The sequence below is a fragment of the Bombyx mori genome, chromosome 2, assembly GCF_030269925.1.
Source record: "Bombyx mori chromosome 2, ASM3026992v2".
Lineage (NCBI taxonomy): Eukaryota > Metazoa > Arthropoda > Insecta > Lepidoptera > Bombycidae > Bombyx > Bombyx mori.
This window is the reverse complement of record NC_085108.1, coordinates 4251630-4272673: the sequence shown is the minus strand read 5'-3', so window position 1 is coordinate 4272673 and position 21044 is coordinate 4251630. Positions and strand designations below refer to the sequence as shown.

Genomic DNA, 21044 nt, shown 5'->3' with positions numbered 1-21044 from the left:
ACAACTGTTCCACCCTTCAAACCTATAGGGGTGTACATAAAAAAAATTAACGCTCTTTTGTCCATAGAGATGGAAAGAGTTCTTTGATTCGGATGGTACGGTAGATGGCGCGCGAGTCATTTAAATAAATCGATTTTTTTCGTAGAACCAATGACGGCCCTTTCAGAGACCGAACTTCACTAGCGTTATCGCAGTGATACCTATACTTGACAATTCTGATGAGAAAAACAATTCCAAGTGGGTGACTATTGACTATTTATCATTAAAGAAAACTTTTAAAGCAGTGGGCAGACCAGGCCCTGAGATTGGGACTCACACACTTAACGCTTCTTCGTGTAACGATTACATAAAGCACTTGGCGGCTATTGTCGAAGAGGTCATATTTGTTAACGTGCAATCGCTATGTCTGTCAACGGTTATGTCATTTAGATTATAACAGAATGGTATTTATTTGTTTATCGTGATACGGGGTATGCGCAAAGGCCTAGGGTATGAAGGTAGACGGTAATGTGAGGAAGTGGCGTCCTAAAAAGACTTGAATGGACTGTGTGAATGAGGATACGCGAGAGAGCGATGTAAGTCCAGAAATGACGTATGATAGGCCAGATTGAAAAAAGCGGACATACTGCGCCCACTCCGCATAGTGGGATCAGGACAAATAGAAGAAACAGATTTAATTGTCGATTCCAATCCGGTGGTAGATTTATTCGCGAAGCAATTGCTCTTGAGTTGTTAGGTCTCCTTCGGAGGCGCTCAGGCAGCTGTTAGCAAATCCCACGCCTCCTGGTTAAGCCTCTGCTCCCTACCTGTCCTGGTAAAAACTGGGAAGGCCTCCGGGTCACCAGTAATTCTTCAATCACAAAAAAGCAGTTTTCATTGTGTCTAGGAATCACGAATACCCAAAAAAAAATACCATAGGTTATTTCTTGTTTATTTTTATCTAATAAGAAACGATTGGATTTAAATGCGATGAGTGTGACGGGGGATATGCGGTCTCTGATATTCTTGGACAAGGCTAGAGATCGCAATCCTGCTTACCGTTAAATGAGCTTTCGCACATCGCGACTAGCACACATAATTAAAATTATTACGGTCGCCTTTTTTAATTGTCCTTACATTATTTCGGACGTTTCATATTGGTTTACTTTACAATCGTCCGTGTCCACGAAAGCTGTTAAGTACAATAAAAAAGTAATTGTACTTTTAATTAGGGGGAGGGTGATGAGAGAGATGTGCTCCGCACTAAATGCTTCACTCTCCCCCCTCTGCCTTTTCATGAGTTCTGTCTCATGCGAGGTTTGGACGTTGGTTATTGAGCGACAGGAGGTTTTAGTCGGTTCGACTCCGCCATACCCCACCCACCATTCCCAGTGGAGGGCGGAGGTCCCGCAATTTTTTCAATAAATAAAAATTTGGTAAGAACAGAACGTATGAAAAGAGTGTGGAAATGGAAAAAGAGTGGAGAGAAAAGAGAGAGAAAAGGAAGATGGCGAAGGCGGTAGATATTTTTTAATTATAATAACAAAAGATTTTAGAACAGTGGAAATATTATTTTATACGCTGCGATCCCTATTCTATATATACAATTACTATTCATTTTCCCTAAGCTCACCGTATATTAAAATAAAAACTGTATTATTAAATTTCCCTTTTACAATAATTACACATCGTTGGATAATACTGTCTCTCCGAACTCAGCTGAATCATCGTAGCGCATTTCAAAACAGTCAAGTATTATATAAAAAAAAAAACTGTTTACCATAACGAGGTCGCTTGGAAATCACCAAACGGGTTTTCTCGCATATTCATAAAATCCTTTTAAGTTTTATACGATAGTACACTTATTCTTGATGTAGAAGTTTTATATTTCATTAAAATAAGTAGTCCGTATGATGGTCTTTGCGCCCAGTAGATATAAGCGTTGAGTTCGGATCTGTCCTTTGAAAGGTGGATTAGGGTGGATTACAATTACGAAAGATACTGAAAATTCATGCTGATATCTCGGGATGGGCAGTGAAATGCTGTGTCTGGAACCCCCAAATATCGCGTGGCCTGACACGATTAGAGTTAATTATTACGCAATTACAACTAAATGGAGATATTATTAATTAAAAAAAAATCAATCCGAGAAATTCTGTAAACACCACTGACGCCCGCTCTCAAAAACTGAAATGTCAAGTACCTACGTCGAATTAAAAAAAAGTTTTAAACGGAAGGTATATAGATTAAACGGTAGGCAGCGGCTTGGCTCTCGACTCCTGGCATTGCTGATGTCCATGTGCAATATAAACGGTAGGCAGTAGCTTGGCACTCGGCTCCTGGCATTGCTGATGTACATAAGCAACCACTACAAGGGCATTTAAAAAAATAGGATACTATTTTTAAAGGACAATTGATAATTCCCTACATCTATACTAATATATAAATCTGCAGTGGTTTTTACGGATGTACCGTTATTACTACTGAACCATGCATCCGATACACTTGAAACTTGGTATCCATGTAGAAAATACATGTACTTAATGGATAGGCTAATATTTATATGTTGGACTCCTTAATAATAATGACAATAAATAATAATGTTAATTTTAATTGCCCAGCGAAGCGGGCGCATACGGCTAGTTAATAATATAAACATGACAATAGCTCTGTCTCCATGCTAAATATTAAGGGGCCAACAACTGAACCTTTTTTTAAGAAGGACTTCTTAAGGTACCTTGAAAATCCTAGGAAATAATACAGCCTACGTTTCATTCTAGCTGCTAAGCACTGTTTTCTAGTTTTTATTTATTTATTGCTTAGATGGGTGGATGAGCTCACAGCCCACCTGATGTTAAATGGTTACTGGAGCCCACAGACAACTGCAACGTAAATGCGCCACCCACCTTGAGATATAAGTTCTAAGGTATAGTTACAACGGCTGCCCCACCCTTCAAACCGAAACGCATTACTGCTTCACGGCAGAAATAGGCAGGGCGGTGGTACCCACCCGTGCGGACTCGCAAAGTTAGTTATTTTATAAATCGAGAGCCATAATCAAGGTTCGTTACCAGACAAAGATAATGTCTGTCAAAATATGACTGGTGGCCATAAGGTCTGTCCTGCTATACGCTAACAGAAGTAGACGCTATCAGTTTTTTTACTGGTAGTAGGACCTCCTGTGAGTCCGCGCGGGTACCACCGCCCTGCCTATTTCTGCCGTGAAGCAGTAATGCGTTTCGGTTTGAAGGGTGGGGCAGCCGTTGTAACTATACCTTAGAACTTATATCTCAAGGTGGGTGTCGCATTTACGTTGTACATGTCTATGGGCTCCAGTAACCACTTAACACCGGGTGGGCTGTGAGCTCGTCCAGCCATATAAGCAATAAAAAAAAATAAAAAAAGACGGAAGGTTGGAATTTTGTACATGCTTTCGAAACTTTAAAGTATCTTTTAGAGTTTACTCTCAAAATGGCAGATGGCAGATAGATGACGCATGAGTCCTTACAACTCTACATATTTTTATTCACTTATTCAAGACAACCAAAGCGGAGTGTAGCCAGGACTGGCTTTGTAATTTAGGCCCGCGGTCTGCTCACTCACAACACCATGCAGACCGTTGAGTCTCACATACGTACGTAGGAGGTTCGGACCACTACCCGAAAAAAATAAATAATTAAAGACTGGCTTTATAAAAACATGTATCGAAACATTTTAGCTCATTTCATTACAAGCGACCTTTACAATCGGCCTTGTCTGCGAGTTGCGGAGGCGTGAGCAAAATACTCTGACCGTATGCGGACACAGGATAAAAGAGCATACATAAAAGAACTTGTTTTGTGAGATTTAAAATACTCAGCCGATGCTTGCTTGTTTAATAAGACTAACAAATGAAGTCGTAAGTTTGTTTTTTGGTGATGAAACGCTTGGAAACCTTTCCAACTTTAGCGAAATGGATAGAAGAACAAAAAGCACAAAGAAACCCGAAATTTTTTAGAAGTTCACCTTTTGTACAAATATTTGAGAATAAAATTTAATCGATTAAAACAAATAAATTTATATCCATGAATAACGTACACTATTAACGGCCGTCTGGTGTAGTGGTAAGTGACATGGTCACTGCACAAGGGGGTCGCGGGTTCGAATCCCGCCAAGGGAAGATATTTGTATGATAAATATAAATGTCTTTTCCAGGGTTATGGATGTATATTAAATATTAAATATATGTAGGTTTATAATAAAAATCTTACATTTATTTCCGTTATCTGGTGTACCTGTAACACAAGTTCTTTACGAACTTATCACGGGACCAGTTAACGTGGCGTGACTGTTAGTAAATATTTATTTATTTATTTATTTACTATTCGAATCACCACGCAAACCAAATCGTTAGAGCCAATGATAGCTGACTGATTGGAAAACGTGGTCGTATTATTTAATTTATTAAACTGACCCACTGGACGCTTTGGAATCTTTTGAGATTTCATTGTCTTATTAACCAACGCATTCCCTCATTGGAGCTAATTAATTAAATTATTTTAAGCTGATGCGTCCATCAATAGCGCAGTTAGGTTAGTTAGGTTAACTGAGGTCTACTGCTAAACTTACAAAAAAATCTGCTATGCTTCGTATTCCATCGGCCGAACGTCCTTGGGTTGTTCTGCGAATCTGGTTGTTGTGTTGACCGCAGAAATTCCTCTCATTTACCCGAGTTCTGTCACGGGTGGGTATCGTACCTCCGGCGAGAGCGTCTGGAGTAATTGAATGACCTTTAACATCTTGAGACCTATCCTTTGTCATCTTCGACCATCCAGTCCCACATATCCTTGTAGCAGGAGTATTGTTGCCGCGAAGCAGTCCTAACTTTTTGGTTTAAAAAGAACAGCTGGTATTTAAATTATGTTATCTCCTTCAACAATTTAACAACAGGTAGATAAAGACGCCTACCTAAGTGCAACAAAAAATTAAAAAATAACATCATATTATTTTTGGCACATTTCAATTGTTATGTCACCTTTGGAAATATCCCTCCTTCAACCTTTATTTGATTTGTTGCATAGACAGATGTACGAACGCACGAAGTCTACTAAGTTGTTATTGGTTTAATGATTGTCCCGCTTTTCAAACCAGAACGCATTACAGCTTCGCGTTGAAATAGTCAATGTATACCTGGTTGATACCCACCGTAGTTCTAATACGGACACGCGCTATGAATATCTTAAGCCGGTCACTTATTAACAGTCGGGCTATAAGGGAAAAGATTGTAGCGATTGTAGCTTTCTAGGCTAACAACCAAATCTTGTTCGGAATTTGTTAATACGCAAGCTTCAAATCGAGACACAACGGTTTTGAGGCAAAATTAAATAAGACGATGCTACACTACATTACGTACATGAGTTACAGTGTAATAAGGGCCGGTGTCCACGCTCCGACATTGTGCAACAATAGACGGCTACGTCACATCCGGCACGGCGAGACGGTGCACCCTCCGCTTATATACGAAAAACGGATGTAGATCATTTGAATATTTATTTGGAATTTTTAAAAAGAATTCAATGAATTTTGTAAATATTGGGAAACCAGTCATCGGCTTACTTGAACCTGGAAGAGATATTTCTATGTGATAAAGCAGAGGTTACATTCTTGTATACAATATTGCCACTATGTAATTAACTATTCGTGATGTTCATTATTTTTCATTCGATTATTAATCGAAGGAAATTTCATTGTTCATACGATATCACAGTGCCATAAAATCACGAAAAGGAGAAACAAAATGCAAAGATTAGACGCAAAAGCACAATATTTATGTGGGTTGTGCATCTTGGTATGTGAACCTGAATTTTTTTAAAGGGATTTTTATGACCTGTTAACTAAGACCTTTAGGTCATGTCTTATTGGAACGCAGTTCCTTACGGCAGGCTTGGAGGGGAAAGGGATTTTGCTGCGCGACCGAACTGAAAAAAATGTGATAGTAAAACCGTAAGAAAAAATCCGTGGAAAAAAGTGCGTGGAATAAAACCGTTAAATGAGACGTGCGCAGGCGCGACAGTCGTATACACAAGCGAGTAGTGTATAATACCTTTCTCTTTCTTCTTCTTTCTTTTTGTTCTCTCATCCCTCTCTATCTTGTAATTATTTCTATTTCTATGTAATTTTATGTTGTCAAACAAAAATAAAGAGACATATTTTGTTATTTTAATTGATAATTTGCATAACGATTTTTTTTTATTTTACGTAATTTATTATTTCCTAAAATACTGAATTTCCTAAATACTTTCCTGTACTTAAATAAAAACTAATCAGCAAAATTTAAGAGAAAAATCAAGGAAACCTACATAAAATTGAGCACGATTTTTTTTTGCAAATTGTGTCGATTCTACATTAGCCGAAGGAACTTCGTTCCTACCTGGTGTCCCACGACACAACATTTCTTTTTTAATTTATATTCTTATTTGTATGAAAAATGATAATATGGAGTGAAATGCAATGAAATAGGATGAAATATAATCTCAGTAAAATGGTAGTCACTGGAACCCGGGAAGTTACGTCCAGCGGCTTTGTTTCATTTTCCCACATTTGTGCCCTTTCACAGATTACACATTTAAACCTGAAGAAACACTAAATAGACAAAATAAAACAAATCACAAAACTTCACTCCTCGCGTTCCCGCCAAAAAGCCTGTGACCCTGAAGGGATCGGTTTAGGTACAGATACCGATCTCTACCGAGAATCGTCTTAAAAACCATTTTGGCAACAGAATACGGATACTGTATCTTTCTTTCTACAAATAAGCACGATTGATCATTCTTAATTGCACGTACCGTGTACTGTGGTGGCTCAAGGATTTAAGATTACATTTATTTTCACAGGACGACGGCACAGTTGAGTACTACAACAACATCATAGTTCAGCCGCACTTGAAGCTGGTGACCGGCCAGGGTCGAGGCTACCACGTGAGGTGCAGGTACCGGCGCCGCGACCTCACACATTTCCACGTGTACCGACCGAGGGCCCACGCCGACAGACTCACCAATTCACTATCCGATGATTTTAATGACAAGTTAGTGAATCTATACTATTTTTAGAAACTAGTTACACCGGTCACGGTTATTTGACTGTCGTTAGCTGTGGAAGAATCATACATTTCCTTATAATGTTTTTTGGCATCTGTCATAATATATATCTGTAAAGTTAGTAGTGTGTGTAGTTAGCTCTTGTTTTTATGTTGTTTTCAAATATATATATATATTGCTGTAACATGTCATAGTGTGTTATAAGAGATTGTTGTACATGCCTGTAACTGGCTTACATACCAGTACTTAATTTTATACATGTTAATTTTAAGCTTGAATGTTTTGTGTGTATTGCTGTTGGTGTGTCTAAATAAATAAATAAATAAATATTAATGGTGCTACAATAGAAATTCCGAGTGATTTTACGTCCCAACGGACTACAAATCAACTCACTTCGAGATATTAAACTTAAGTGCCAGTGTTTACAGTACGTCTTCGCCGCCATTCAAACCGACGCATTACTGCGTCACGGCAGAAATACGCAGTTTAGTCTAGGCCAATCTAGAGCATATCTCGGGCTTACCTGAAAAAGCTAAACTGAAATCACATAGTTCAGACACGGGGAGCTTACAAGAGATTTAATTGAAAAAAAAATGACATGCTCAACGATTTGATTCCAGCGAGGAGTTTGACGAGGATTCAGGATTGTTGCCGTCTGCCACGATGAAGATATATAAGGGTGACCCTAAAAATAAAGAGGTAAGCTTTGCAGTTTGTAGACCAGTAATCGATAAAGTAGACTTGTTCTTTTTAATTGCCTAGTGGGTAAACAGCGCATTTTCCAATTGAAAGGGCGAGACCTATTAACATAGATAGTTATGGTTGGTCATTACTTGATTTGCCAACTTGGGAGGAGATAAAAAATCCAGTGAACTTACGCCATATGAACCATAATCTGGATATTGCTAATTATAGGCAATGTTGGTTCATTACATTCCAATTAACTATAACCTATAAACTAAAACTACTATTATAATGGTTTTAACGTGCAGTTTTGTTTTGTTCTAGGAGGCATCAAACGTGAAGATCGGCGACACATTGACCCTGGTCGTGGCGCTGGAGAAACAGCGGCGGTTCGGTTTGCTGGTCTCCGAGTGTTCTGTTAAGGATGGACTGGGCTGGTCGGAGCAGACCCTCATCGCTGATAATGGGTAGTTAACATTTAATAAATATCTCTTTTTGTTATTACTCTCAGTAATTGAACGATTATCGAGCGTTTTATAAAAATGACAGCATCTAGACTAAGAGCTATATCCTCACGTAGATATCGTAAAATGCGACTGAAGGATTCACCGGAAAAAGGCGGTAGGTTTCTCTAACGACTCTACACAACCAGCGTACTTTGATCGCCAACTAACATTTACTATTAAGTAAGTCCACGCAGAGGTGTCTGATGGTGACCAAATAGCCTATATCTGCCATGATACAGTCACTTTCTTGTTTAAATAATAATAATAAATAAATATTTACTAACAATCACGCCACGTTAACTGGTCCCGTGATAAGTTCGTAAAGAACTTGTGTTACAGGTACCAGATAACGGATATAAATGTAAGATTTTTATTATACACATACATATATTTTAATATACATCCATAACCCTGGAAAAGACATTTATATTTATCATACAAATATCTTTGGCGGGATTCGAACCTGCGACCCCCTTGTGTAGTGACCATGTCACTTACTACTACACCAGACGGCCGCTTGAAGAAAGATACGGACATCGGGCGAGCCGTGAACTCATACATCCATAGTACTAAAAAAAGAGTATTTGTCTGAGAAAATTTAATTTCTTATTTAACTCTCTTAGTGTGATTAGTGCTTTTTCATAATATTTCAATGATGCTGTCTCTCGTTCTTTGTACTCTCTATTAATCAAAGTTTGTTTGCATGCCTAGATGTCCATTAGACGCTGAGATAATGGGCATGTTCCAATACTCGAGCGACAAGCAAGAGGCGCATGTGGCGTACCCCGCGCATAAGTTCCCGTACACAGCCAGCGTGTACTACACGTGTGCCGTCAAGTTGTGCGACCTGCAGCACCCGACGGACTGCGTAAGTAAAAGTTGTACAGCGCCATCTGTTATCGAAGGCACGGAACTATTTAGACAAATCTATACTAATATTATAAAGCTGAAGAGTTTGTTTGTTTGAGCGCGCTAATCTCAGGAACTACTGGTCCGATTTGAAAAATTCAGTGTTAGACAGACCATTCATCGAGAAAGGCTAAGACCAATACAAGCGGAGCACCAATAAAGAATGTTTCAAAATCGGGGTTTTTTTCCCTTTTGAGAGCTTCCGCTGCGCGCGCTGCAGAAATGGGTACAGTTTCGCTAAAATAATGTATGACAGCATTGTTCCCCTTTAAAAGATCTAAAAAAAGTCCGCCACAGCATATGTCTATATGTTAAGGTTGGCTCACTATAACGTTTTTTATGCTAACCAAATTTGTTCTAAAATAAAGCATTATTTTTGAACTACTCCACGCGGACGAAGTCGCGGGCAAAAGCTAGTTCAATATAAAGGCGGGCTGAATGTTTTAATGAAAATAAACACTTTGAGTTTCTTCGCCGATCTTCTCAGTGGGTCGCGATTTCGATCCGATGCTCCGAGTTCGCTGGGCTCAGTCAAGTGAATTCGCAAACACTAGCCCTGGGAAGAGCAGTGCTTTGCTGGATCTATCGCCGAATAGGAATGGCCACTTACTGGAGCAGAAGTCGCTTAAGTAGATTCGGATGATTTGGGATTGATCGCCATTGCAGACCGCTTGCCAAGAAACCCGAATATTTGGCAATTTGTATGTCACGAACATGCATGAAGTTTCTTCTTTTTCACTATCTCTAACGTCCATATTGTGTCCTAATAGGAACCTTGCAAGATAAAGGAAAGGAGCCGCCGCGACACAGACGACGAAGGCTCCCCAGCGACAGTGGAACTCTTCTCCGGCTTATATGTCAACGAGCCAGATTCGCTTGACAACGACGACGTTATCAGCGAAAAGGTAAATAAATATTACGTCATCTAGACAACCGTAGCGGCGGCCATTTTGAATGCTGACGACATTTTCGGGATATGTCTACGTAGAAACAATTTCGGAACGATGTTCGCAGCGTCGGTTCGAGAAACGGCCGTTTGGTATAATATCTCTTTGCCTTTCCCTTCAGAATGATGGGTAATGCAAAAATAAAATCAACTAGATGTGACAGACACGAAGCTCTCAAAACCATAGATAAAATATATACACATATACGGCAAAACTAATGAGTAATATCGATACAAATAATATCGATATAATTAATATCGATACAAATAAATATCCATAGAAAAAACTACGTTGTTTGTTTCGAATACTTTACTTGTTCGTGGTAATGGACAATTGTACGGTTAACGAAATTAAAAATAAACTGATATAATAAAAATCAGATTAAAAAGTTTATTTGTGTCTAAAAATACTGAAATTCTCGAGCTTTTCGCGTCATCTACGCCATGCTTAAATCATGCCTAAATTAAATTGTCACTTTTCATCTAATTTGTACTGTACCGAATAATTTCCCGATTAAAACAGTTATAATAACTTTTTTTCAGAAAGAGGACGAGATATGTATTTCGCAACGTAATTTCGCCATCGGCATATGCATAGCCGGCGTTATTCTGATGGTGTGCGTCATAGCGGCTATCGCCTTCATACTGGCTCGACGAAGGAATCCGAAGGCGTACTCGCGGACTGGCAGCTCCCTGTACAGCGGCCCTTACACTAACACCGGCTATTCACACACAAGCTAAAACATCGGACGAACACTGGCCGTAAAAAAAAAAGACGCGGCCATCAAAATAGTCATTAACTGTCGTATCGATTTATAAATCGATAATCGATTGGTTTACTTTTTTTTTTTGTGTGAAAAGAACGTCGTTGCCGCTAATATTTAAAAAGTTTGTCGTCGTGAAGTTTTTGTGGGAAAGTGCCATTTTATTTGGAACTTATCGGTTTTAATACATCGAATTTGATATTAAACGAAATAATTGCAATAAAACTTAAGTTTTCTATGAGTCACGGTTGAAAACAACACAAAAGCCACTGCCGTTTAGATGGGTTTACGTACTAAATACAATTCTGTTGTGTTCATTTTCATCACAACGAATGAGTCATTATAGTATATTAGTGATAGTTATGTAAGATTTATATGTGATTAAATTAGGTGCATTGAAAGTAAAATTATAAAACAATTACCAATTCAGGGTACTTACTGGCCATCAACAATCTGACTGATCCAGATAATATAAAAGACAAAAAACAACGCCTAATAATATTTATATAACTAAATATTTGTGATAATTTCAAAGTTATGACTGTCCTGTATTAATTTCTTTAATACGCTATATTATTATAATTTTAAGAAAAATAATGGTTGCCTTGCATTACGTAATTGATTAGTCTAAAACCGATTAATCGGAAAACATTATTTTTATTTATGTAACTTGCCCTCATTCTGTTAATAATTATGTGCACCACAATGATCGTGGTAATGCACCTCCGTAATGTGCTCAAAATAAATCTTAAATACATAAGGATTACAGTGTATAATGCCCTTTGCCTCGAGCCTCGAGGACAATAATTAAAAATGCGGAATGAGGATTTTTTTTAAGTTGCAACACTGTTTCAATGGTGGCGGGAAAATGTTTTCGTTCGTGCAGTTTATCCACAGATTATACACTTAATATTGGAGAAGTTTATCCTTTTATGTAATTCTAAGCACAGACACTAAGCAGTTGACGTAACTTTTCATTGTAGATGCCATATTTAATAAGGTTTAAATAAGTCCGTCCATTTCGGGTGCTATTTTTGTCTTTAGCTTATTATTAAGTTGCTTATCGCTTTGATATACATATATATATGTAACAACGAATATATTTGTCGATATACGTTTCATAACTACCCCATTGATTTTTTTTTAGTTTTACTGATAACGTTTTTAATAAGTCTTTTTGCAATGGGGTTCTGGAACGATATCGTCTGTGAGTGACAGTGTAAGCGGTCCTAGTTGTTTAACAAATATACTGACTCGATAAAAAAAAAAACGATTTTTTTATTTTAAATCACATCCTTTACTGTTAGCGAATTAAAAAAGTGGGTAGGAGAAAATTTTCGCCATCTCAAAATTTTACCTAAAGGTAAGTTAATACAGAAGAACAATGCGCATAGCTCCGTGATTAGCCAAGAACATTTTTCCTACTTTTTTCATGTATGACAATAGGCTTCTTGCGACGCCATTGTTGCCAGTGTAAATTTTATAAAAATCTTCAATTATTAAACAGATATGTACATTGTGTATTCCGTGATATGAGATAAAGCGAAATGAGACGTAATTTATTTCTTTGGGACTTTAAGCCTTTGAAATTAGTTGAAACGAGCTCAGACTTCTTCAGTGGACTTATTGAAAAACCCGAGCAGCTAAATCCAAGGGCTTTCTTTAATTTTCCCACATTTTTGAGCTTTCACAGACGCTAAACACGTAATAATCCATCGTTATCACACATTTAAACCTGAAGCAACATTAAAATAACATTAATAAAACAATTCACACAACTTCGCTTCCGCCAAATTGTCGCAACTAAGATTGTTTTGAAGAGCCAAATTTTGTACAATTCACATTACGTCTAGCATTGCAAACAATCGAATTACTACTACCAAATACAGCCAATTAGACTTGTGTCTAGGTCTGATGGGCAGGACTTAATTGTTATGCGCTGGGGTTCGGGATAAATAAATTTTTTACCGAAGTATAAATTACAAAAAACTGTTTTAACACTTAGAACACTTAACGAACACTTTAAAATTCTTAATTCACGTCTTCTTTTTTTTTTTTTATTGCTTAGATGGGAGGACGAGCTCACAGCCCACATGGTGTTAAGTGGTTACTGGAGCCCATAGACATCTACAACGTAAATGCGCCGCCCACCTTGAGATATAAGTTGTAAGGTCTCAGTATAGTTACAACGGCTGCCCCACCCTTCAGACCGAAACACATTACTGCTTCACGGCAGAAATAGGCAGGGCGGTGGTACCTACCCATGCGGACTCACAAGAGGTCCTACCACCACCAAAACTTCTTCGCTTCAAGTGATCCGTTCGCTGTTAGATAATACACATTAGTCAACTATTTGGCTTCGAGTAGTTCCGATTACTAACTAACTTCGTGCCATGCTCTGTAACGCTTTTATAGTCGATACGACAGCCCTTGAATTATCGAGAATATTCACGATACGGCCACATTTATGTTTCTGGTATTTGACAATAGATGGCGTTGCTCTTACTGACGTAGCATATTAGCTACAATAGAACTAAGTATGAACTCATATCTCAAAGGACATGATGACATTGATGTAAGTAGCCTTCGATAAGCGCTTAACGCTAGACGGACTGTGAGCTCGTTCACCCCTCTAGGACAACAAAGAAAACAATTCAATTTTCTTGTTTGTGATGCAATAAAAAAACGTTTTTTTATATTAATCGATTTTATTATTACGAAGCGCCAGCACTAGTGTTAATAATTCCGTTATAACTCAATTAAAATACACAAATCGATACATTTCACATTTTACTATTGTTAAATTACCATAAAATAATATTGGAATAATAATAGGCCATTCTAAATCTAAGACAAACTAAACTGTAATAAAACATAATATTATATTGTGCTATCTCTTAAATTAAATTTTACAAAATTTTACACTTACACGAATAGGTTTTTTTTTTCTTAGATGAGTGGACGAGCTCACAGCCGACCCGGTGTTAAATGGTAACTGGAGCCCATAGACATCTACGACGTAAATGCACCACCCACCTTGAGATATAAGTTCTAAGATCTCAGTATAGTTACAACGGCTGCCCCGCCCTTCAAACTACGTAAAACTACATATTTATACCTTTTTTTTTTAAATGATTAAAACTTCTTTTACGGTTTATTTTCGCTTTTTTTATTTGTCATCACTTTGTTTCGAATACTGTAACATTTGAATCAACGACACAAGCCCACTGAGTTTCTCGCCGGATCTTCTCAGCGGGTCGCGTTTCCGATCCGGTAGTAGATTGATTCGCGAAACAGCTGCTCTTGTATTTTTAGGTCTCCTTCGGAGGCGCTCGGGCAGCTGTTAGCAAATCCCAGCCCTCCTGGCTGAGCCTTTGCTCGCCCAGCTGTCCTCGTGAAACTGGAAAGGCCTCCGTGCCACCAGTAATTCTTCAATCGTAAAAAAAAGCTAATTCGAACACATTAATAATTTTGTATTTTAATTTCTCATATGGCAACATTAATGCACACGGGTGTTGCTAGGTAATTTTTTTATTTTTTATTGCTTAGATGGGTGGACGAGCTTACAGCCCACCTGGTGTTAAGTGGTTACTGGAGCCCATAGACATTTACAACGTAAATGCGCCACCCACCTTGAGATATAAGTTCTAAGATCTCAGTATAGTTACAACGGCTGCCCCGCCCTTCAAACCGAAACGCATTACTGCTCCACGGCAGGAATAGGCAGGGCGGTGATACCTACCCGTGCGGACTCACAAGAGGTCCTACCACCGGTAATTACGCAAATTATAATTTTGCGGGTTTGATTTCTATTAATTGCAAACATACCCCCTTAATACATTTTCCCAGAGAGCGTAACACAATGCCGACTAATTGCGAAATAAATTGTTATTCATAATTTTTTTTCATTGCACATGAGTCGACTATTATCAAAGCCGGCAATGTGACTTTTGGACAATTATTGGTAAATCAGAAAATCGAATTATTGACTTTGTATTCCATTGGCAGTCACAAAACTCTTCTGAACGACATCTTAGATAAATAACAGGTTAACTATTAACCTTTATTTAATGCAGGTTTTGAACCGTATTCTTTGAAGGAGACGATTATATTCAAATCAATCTGTATTGACATATCAATAACATTTTTTTGTCCAAATGCACAGATTGCCACCTTTGATAATAGACGACTCACATATCGTCATTATTATTCACAGTATGTTCTTTTCTAACACAATAAATACACTCAGTATAATGTAGTGATTGACTTTTGCGTAACATTTTTAATTAAATTCCATATTTATTTTCACTAAATCTCAAAATCGAATTCTAGACGTGTTTAGAAATGAACGGAACACAAAAACCAAACAAACAAAAACATTCAACCATAATAAATATATATATCTCAGTCTTACTGGCCATTGATTGATGCTAAGCCAAAACAAAATCTACTTAGATATAAAAAACTTACACATTTTGTTACAACACCTTAAAAATACTATTTAATTATTAACATATTTACTGCCTAAACTAAAATGTTATAATAATATTATATAGTAGTAGTTCTATTTTTCCAACTGGAAAGGCAAAGGTATCATATCATACAGCCTTAATCTTTTATATATATTTTATTATATGAAAAATGATATTATAAAATGAAAAGAAGTTGATTAATATGAAACATGGCATGAAATGAAATGAAAATAGATGATATGATATGAGATGAAATATAATCTAGTAAAATGGTGGTCATTTACTGAGACTTTTTCGAGGATCTCGAGAAGTTACGTCCAGCGGTTTTGTTTCATTTTCGCACATTTGTGCACTTTCACAGATATTAAACAGTTCATAAATCACCGTTATTACACATTTAAACCTGAAGAAACACTAAATAGACAAAATAAAACAAATCACACAACTTCACTCAACGCGTTCCCGCCAAAAAGTCATCATATTAGAACTATTTTATTTGTACAGATTTTCATTTGTCAAATAAGCGTCACCTTTTGACGGGAATGAACACAGGTTGCCAAGTCGTATGAATTCATTTGTTTTGTTAGTATTGTGTTTCTTCGGGTTTAAATGTTTAATAACGTTGGTTTATTAACCGTTAGGAGTCGGTGAAAGTGCATAAATGTGGGAAAATGAAACAGTCGCTGGACGTAGCTCCTCGGGTTCTTCCAAAAAGTCCACAAGTATTTATAAATAAACACAATTTTACTGATATTTTATTTCATCCTATACAGTCTCAAATACACACAACTTCATCCACTCATAACATTTTAAACACAATTTTTTTTTTATATAGCAGAGTATACAAACGATTAGGCTGTATAGTGTGACATCTTCGACTTTCCAGTCGGAAAAATAGAACTACTACTACAAATAAGTGACATTGACAGAACATTTGACAGCCTTCATACAACGCTAGGCTGTGTGTCTCAGACGATTTAAGCTAAAGCTATATTCGCTCTAACACCCGACATTTATACCGTACGACACGACACGACACGACATTTAGTTTATTTTATTAAAATATTTTTTTTTACGTCCCTTACATTCTTCGATCTAATCTTTAATCCAACAAAACGTTCACTGTTCACAGGAAATATATTATATTTTATTCAGCCGTTATTATTGAATTATTATTTTAGATTCTATATTGATCTAAATACAGTTGTTTTTTCATTGAACTAGTTCAATACGGTAAAGCGTCGTCCATTTGCACGGTCATAAGGGAGTCCTCCGGGTGGATCTCCAGGAGAGCCTCAGTACCGTCGTTGAACGGGAAGGATACACTGCCGTCTATGACTAGCCCTGAAATAAAACCGATATAAAAATTCAAATTCAATTTTATTATTATAACACTCACAAGTTCGCTCTTTAGTATCGAGTTTTTTTTTTATTGCTTAGATGGGTGGACGAGCTCACAGCCCACCTAGTGTTAAGCGGTTACTGGAGCTCATAGACATCTACGGCGTAAATGCGCCACCCACCTTGAGATATAAGTTCTAAGATCTCAGTATAGTTACAACAGGGTGCAGGATGATGGTACCTACCCGCGCGGACACACAAGAGGTCCTACCACCAGTAGAACTGATCACTCAATGTCATCTGGTCGTCGACACGAGATGTCTACGATTTTCGAGAACATTTCCTATAGTAGCGGTCGTGTTTTACAATAGATGGCAATAAACTTCTCGAACGTTCCCGTAGGCATTAGTCGTTTTGATTTTCGATGACAGATGGCGCTACTAATACCAACCTATGTATATTAATGTTCAAAATCAATGAAAGCGACGCGTTTGAGCTAGAACGGTCCAAAGCCCACACGGGCACGTTTCGTACTACAAGTGACGTGTTTGTGAGTATGATTGTGTGTTTAGTGCGAGTTTTTTAACGTTCTCGATAGCGTAAAAGTTAACTCAAATGTGTATGCAGTTGGAACAGCGCCCCTAGCGGCAAACGTAGGCGAACGTTCCAACAGCGTACAAATTCGACTTAACTTTTACGGTATCGAAAACGTAAAAAAACTCGGAGTAAGCACATTGGTACGTTTATAATCTTCGTTGCGTTTTTATGTATAGTTTTTCTTTTGTTTACTAAACCTCATCTTTAAAAGTACTCGGTGGTGACTTAATTAGTGCCATTAATTGCTGAGCCAAGGGCGGTGTTTTCGTTTCCCAGATAGGGCAAACATTCGTGTGATGAACAAATTTGTTTGCTTTTTCTACGGATTTTTAATATATATTTGTGAAATTGTGTTTAAATGTATATATTTATGTCAGTCTCTGATTCCTTTACAGCATAGGGAATCCTAGTTTGGAGTCACAAAATATATATGTGTATAAGCACGCGTAGGTGCTAGTGTACTTTACTGGTGGTAGGACCTCTTGTGAGTCCGCACAAGTAGGTACCACCGCCCGGCCTATTTCTGTCGTGAATCAGTAATGTGTTTCGGTTTGAAGGGCGGGGCAGCCGTTGTAACTATACTGAGATCTTTAAACTTATATCTCAAGGTGAATGGCGGATTTACGTTGTACATGTCTATGGGCTCCAGTAACAACTTAACACCAGGTGGACTGTGAGCTCGTCTACCCATCTAAACAATAAAGACCTGTGCCCGTGTTTGAATGTGGTTGCCACCCCCCAACCCGTCCCTCGAGTACGCGCGTGCGTTACCTGCGTCAGTGCAGTGCGAGCGCACGCAGACGGCGGACGCGCGGTCCCGGACGCGCAGCCCCCGCGGCGCCGGCCACTCCTCGAAAGTTATGTACTCCCGGACTGAATATGCGAGCTGCTCCGATTCTACACAACCACAAATGACATACATACATTAATTATTTATATATTTATACTATATTTTAATATACTGTTACGCGCTGGGGTTTGGGATAAATAAAATTCCAGCAAAGTACAACTAAAAACTGTATTCAACACTTAGAACACTTGAAACACTTTAAATCTCTCAACTCGCTTGTTCCGCTTCGCTTCAGGTGATCCGTTCGCTGTTTCGCTTCGAGTAGTTCCGATTACTTACTGACTGTTTTTTTTTTCCTACCTAAGCTGATACCCTTGAGAGGCTATATCAGCGGAACCTTAACTAGTAGGTGAGCGGGGCTCAAACCTGACAGCGTTGCTAACACGAGCCCTAGCAAGAGCCGTGCTTCGCAGAATCTACCACCGGATCGGAAACGCGACCCACTGAGAAGATCCGGCGAGAAACTCAGTGGGCTGTGTCTGAGGGTTAATTTAATCGTCGAGCCCTTCGTCGCAAGCGACGGGTTCGACTAGAACGATGACCGGTGACTGTGAGCCATCTCTGCAACGCTTTTATAGTCGATATCAGTTTTTTTTATTTATTGCTTAGATGGGTGGACGAGCTCACAGCCCACCTGGTGTTAAGTGGTTACTGGAGCCTATAGACATCCACAACGTAAATGCGCCACCCACCTTTGAGATATAAGTTCTAAGGTCTCAAGTATAGTTACAACGGCTGCCCCACCCTTCAAACCGAAACGCATTACTGCTTCACGGCAGAAATAGGCAGGGTGGTGGTACCCACCCGCGCGGCCCCACAAGGGGCCTTACCACCAGTAATTACGCAAATTATAATTTTGCGGGTTTCATTTTTATTACATGATGTTATTCCTTCACCATGGAAATCAATCGTGAATATTGTTGAGTACGTATATCATTAGAAAAATTTGGTACCCGCCTGCGGGATTCGAACACCGGTGCATCGATCAACACGAATGCACCGGACGTCTTATCCGTTAGGCCACGACGACTTCATTCCTAGAATTATCGAGAATATTCCACACATCTTAGTATTGTTTCCGTTATCTGACAATAGATGGCGTTGTACTTCTCGAGCGTTCTAGGTCCTACTAGATCCTTCGATATTCGTTTGACTATTCGGCGATAGATGGCGTTACTCTTACAAGCGTAACAATATTTAGTTAACTTAGAATGTTAAGGAGCAATTTAAGGTACCAAAATCACGCTTTTAACCGACTTCAAAAGAGCAAGTTATCATTTCGACCATAATTTTTTCTCTATGTATGTTCATCGATTTCTCGAGAATGCTTGAACCGATTCTGATACTTTTTTTTTTGTTCGAGAGAGTAGACTTTCCGAATGGTCCTGTAATCATCAATATCTGATGATTGGATCCTGGAGAAATCCAGGAAAATCTATAATTGTCAAAGCCTATCGTGAAGTGATTTGGGTGTTTCAATGTTCTAATGAATAACGCATTTATTTGAGATAAGCGTGTTCAAACAAACAAACTCTTCAGCTTTATAATATTAGTAAAGATATTTTATTTGCTTCATACCAGGTCCGAACATGAGCTTCTTGTTGTATCTCTCGGCGACCTCCCGGGCTTTCTCTAGACTCGTGTCGAGCTTAACGTTGTAATCTTGGGCCAGTATCTTCATCAGTTCGAGAACCGAATGCGTTCTGAGGCAGTTTATGCTGTGAAAGAAAGAAAGGGTGATTACCACAATACTTTTTTTTTTTTGCTTGGATGGGTAGACGAGCTCACAGCCCGCCTGCTGTTAAGTGGTTACTGGAGCCCATAGACATCTACAACGTAAATGCGCCACCCACCTTGAAATATAAGTTATAAGGTCTCAGTATAGTTACAACAGCTGCCCCGCCTTTCAAACCGAAGCGCATTACTGCTTCACTGCAGAAATAGGCAGGGCGGTGGTACCTACCCGTGCGGACTCACAAGAGGTCCTACCACCAGTATGGATACGTTGCTTCTGTGTTCTGGTCCAATAAATCCAGAGCATTTTCCTCCAGCACCACATCTCAAAGGCGTCGATGCGTTGGCGGTTGGCTTTCTCGATAGTCCAAATCATTGCGCCGTAAAGAAAAATGGAGAAGACGAGGCAAGTGATGACTTTGCCACACACCTTCTATAAAAAAAAAACAAAAAAAAAACACCAATAATTTTTATACGGAGCTTTTGTGATACCTGAAATGCCAGGAGGTGCTTCCGGTTCCGGTGGTCACGCAGAGGCCGGAGCTTTTCGTGTGCGTCCACTTGCCGTTGTCGATCTGCAACCTCAGTACCGAAACCCTAGACGTCACGCTCTCGCCTATGAAAACCTGCACGGGAACGAAAGAGATGGAGCTAAGCAAATGTATTTATTATCTATAGAATCACTCGTGGAAGGTTAAAAAAGCACCCATTTCGATTGCCTCACAAATATCTGACTGCCTAAAGAATATATCTATAATATATTAATACGTGAAGCAAAAACTTTGCACCCCTTTTTACCAAAATTACGCGGACGGAGGAGTATGAAATTTCCCACACTCATAGAGAATACAGAGAAGGAGTGCAGAATATTAATATTTTTTTAAATACATTAAATCAATATAAAAAAAAAACATTACACACACTACCACGTATTTGATACACACACACACACACACATGCATACTCTGTGTTTATTGTCAAATTTTTTTGTTTTTTTTTTTTTTAATGTATTTTATGACCTGGTAGCTAAGACCTTTAGGTCAATGTTTAAAGTCTGTGATCAAATTGAGCATAGATTAAATATTGTTTGTCTTTATTCATATTTGTCTAAAGTGTAGTCTTGGCGAAACCTGTGCTTATAGAAGTATAATAGTCTTTGACAACAGAATCATGACAGTGTACAAGC

General features: G+C 38.5%; 2 protein-coding genes across 3 annotated transcripts in view; one reads left to right on the top strand and one right to left on the bottom strand.

Moving 5' to 3' along the window:
• LOC101735576 (uncharacterized) overlaps positions 1 to 11089 on the top strand; it is a 72845-nt gene extending 61756 nt beyond the window's left edge. The window contains exons 5-10 of the mRNA XM_038015434.2: positions 6852 to 7042; positions 7676 to 7754; positions 8064 to 8206; positions 8957 to 9113; positions 9925 to 10059; positions 10644 to 11089. Coding sequence (XP_037871362.1) covers positions 6852 to 7042; positions 7676 to 7754; positions 8064 to 8206; positions 8957 to 9113; positions 9925 to 10059; positions 10644 to 10841 — 903 coding nt within the window. The 3' untranslated portion in view covers positions 10842 to 11089. The remainder of the gene's footprint in view (positions 1 to 6851; positions 7043 to 7675; positions 7755 to 8063; positions 8207 to 8956; positions 9114 to 9924; positions 10060 to 10643) is intronic.
• A 2463-nt stretch (positions 11090 to 13552) lies between these two features.
• Positions 13553 to 21044, bottom strand: part of LOC101746269 (NAD kinase 2, mitochondrial) — a 35285-nt gene continuing 27793 nt past the window's right edge. For both annotated transcript variants that reach the window (XM_038016794.2, XM_062673029.1), the window contains exons 8-11: positions 20351 to 20484; positions 19703 to 19842; positions 18046 to 18171; positions 13553 to 16680 (exon numbers count right to left, since the gene is read on the bottom strand). In XM_038016794.2, coding sequence (XP_037872722.1) covers positions 16562 to 16680; positions 18046 to 18171; positions 19703 to 19842; positions 20351 to 20484 — 519 coding nt within the window. In that variant the 3' untranslated portion in view covers positions 13553 to 16561. The remainder of the gene's footprint in view (positions 16681 to 18045; positions 18172 to 19702; positions 19843 to 20350; positions 20485 to 21044) is intronic.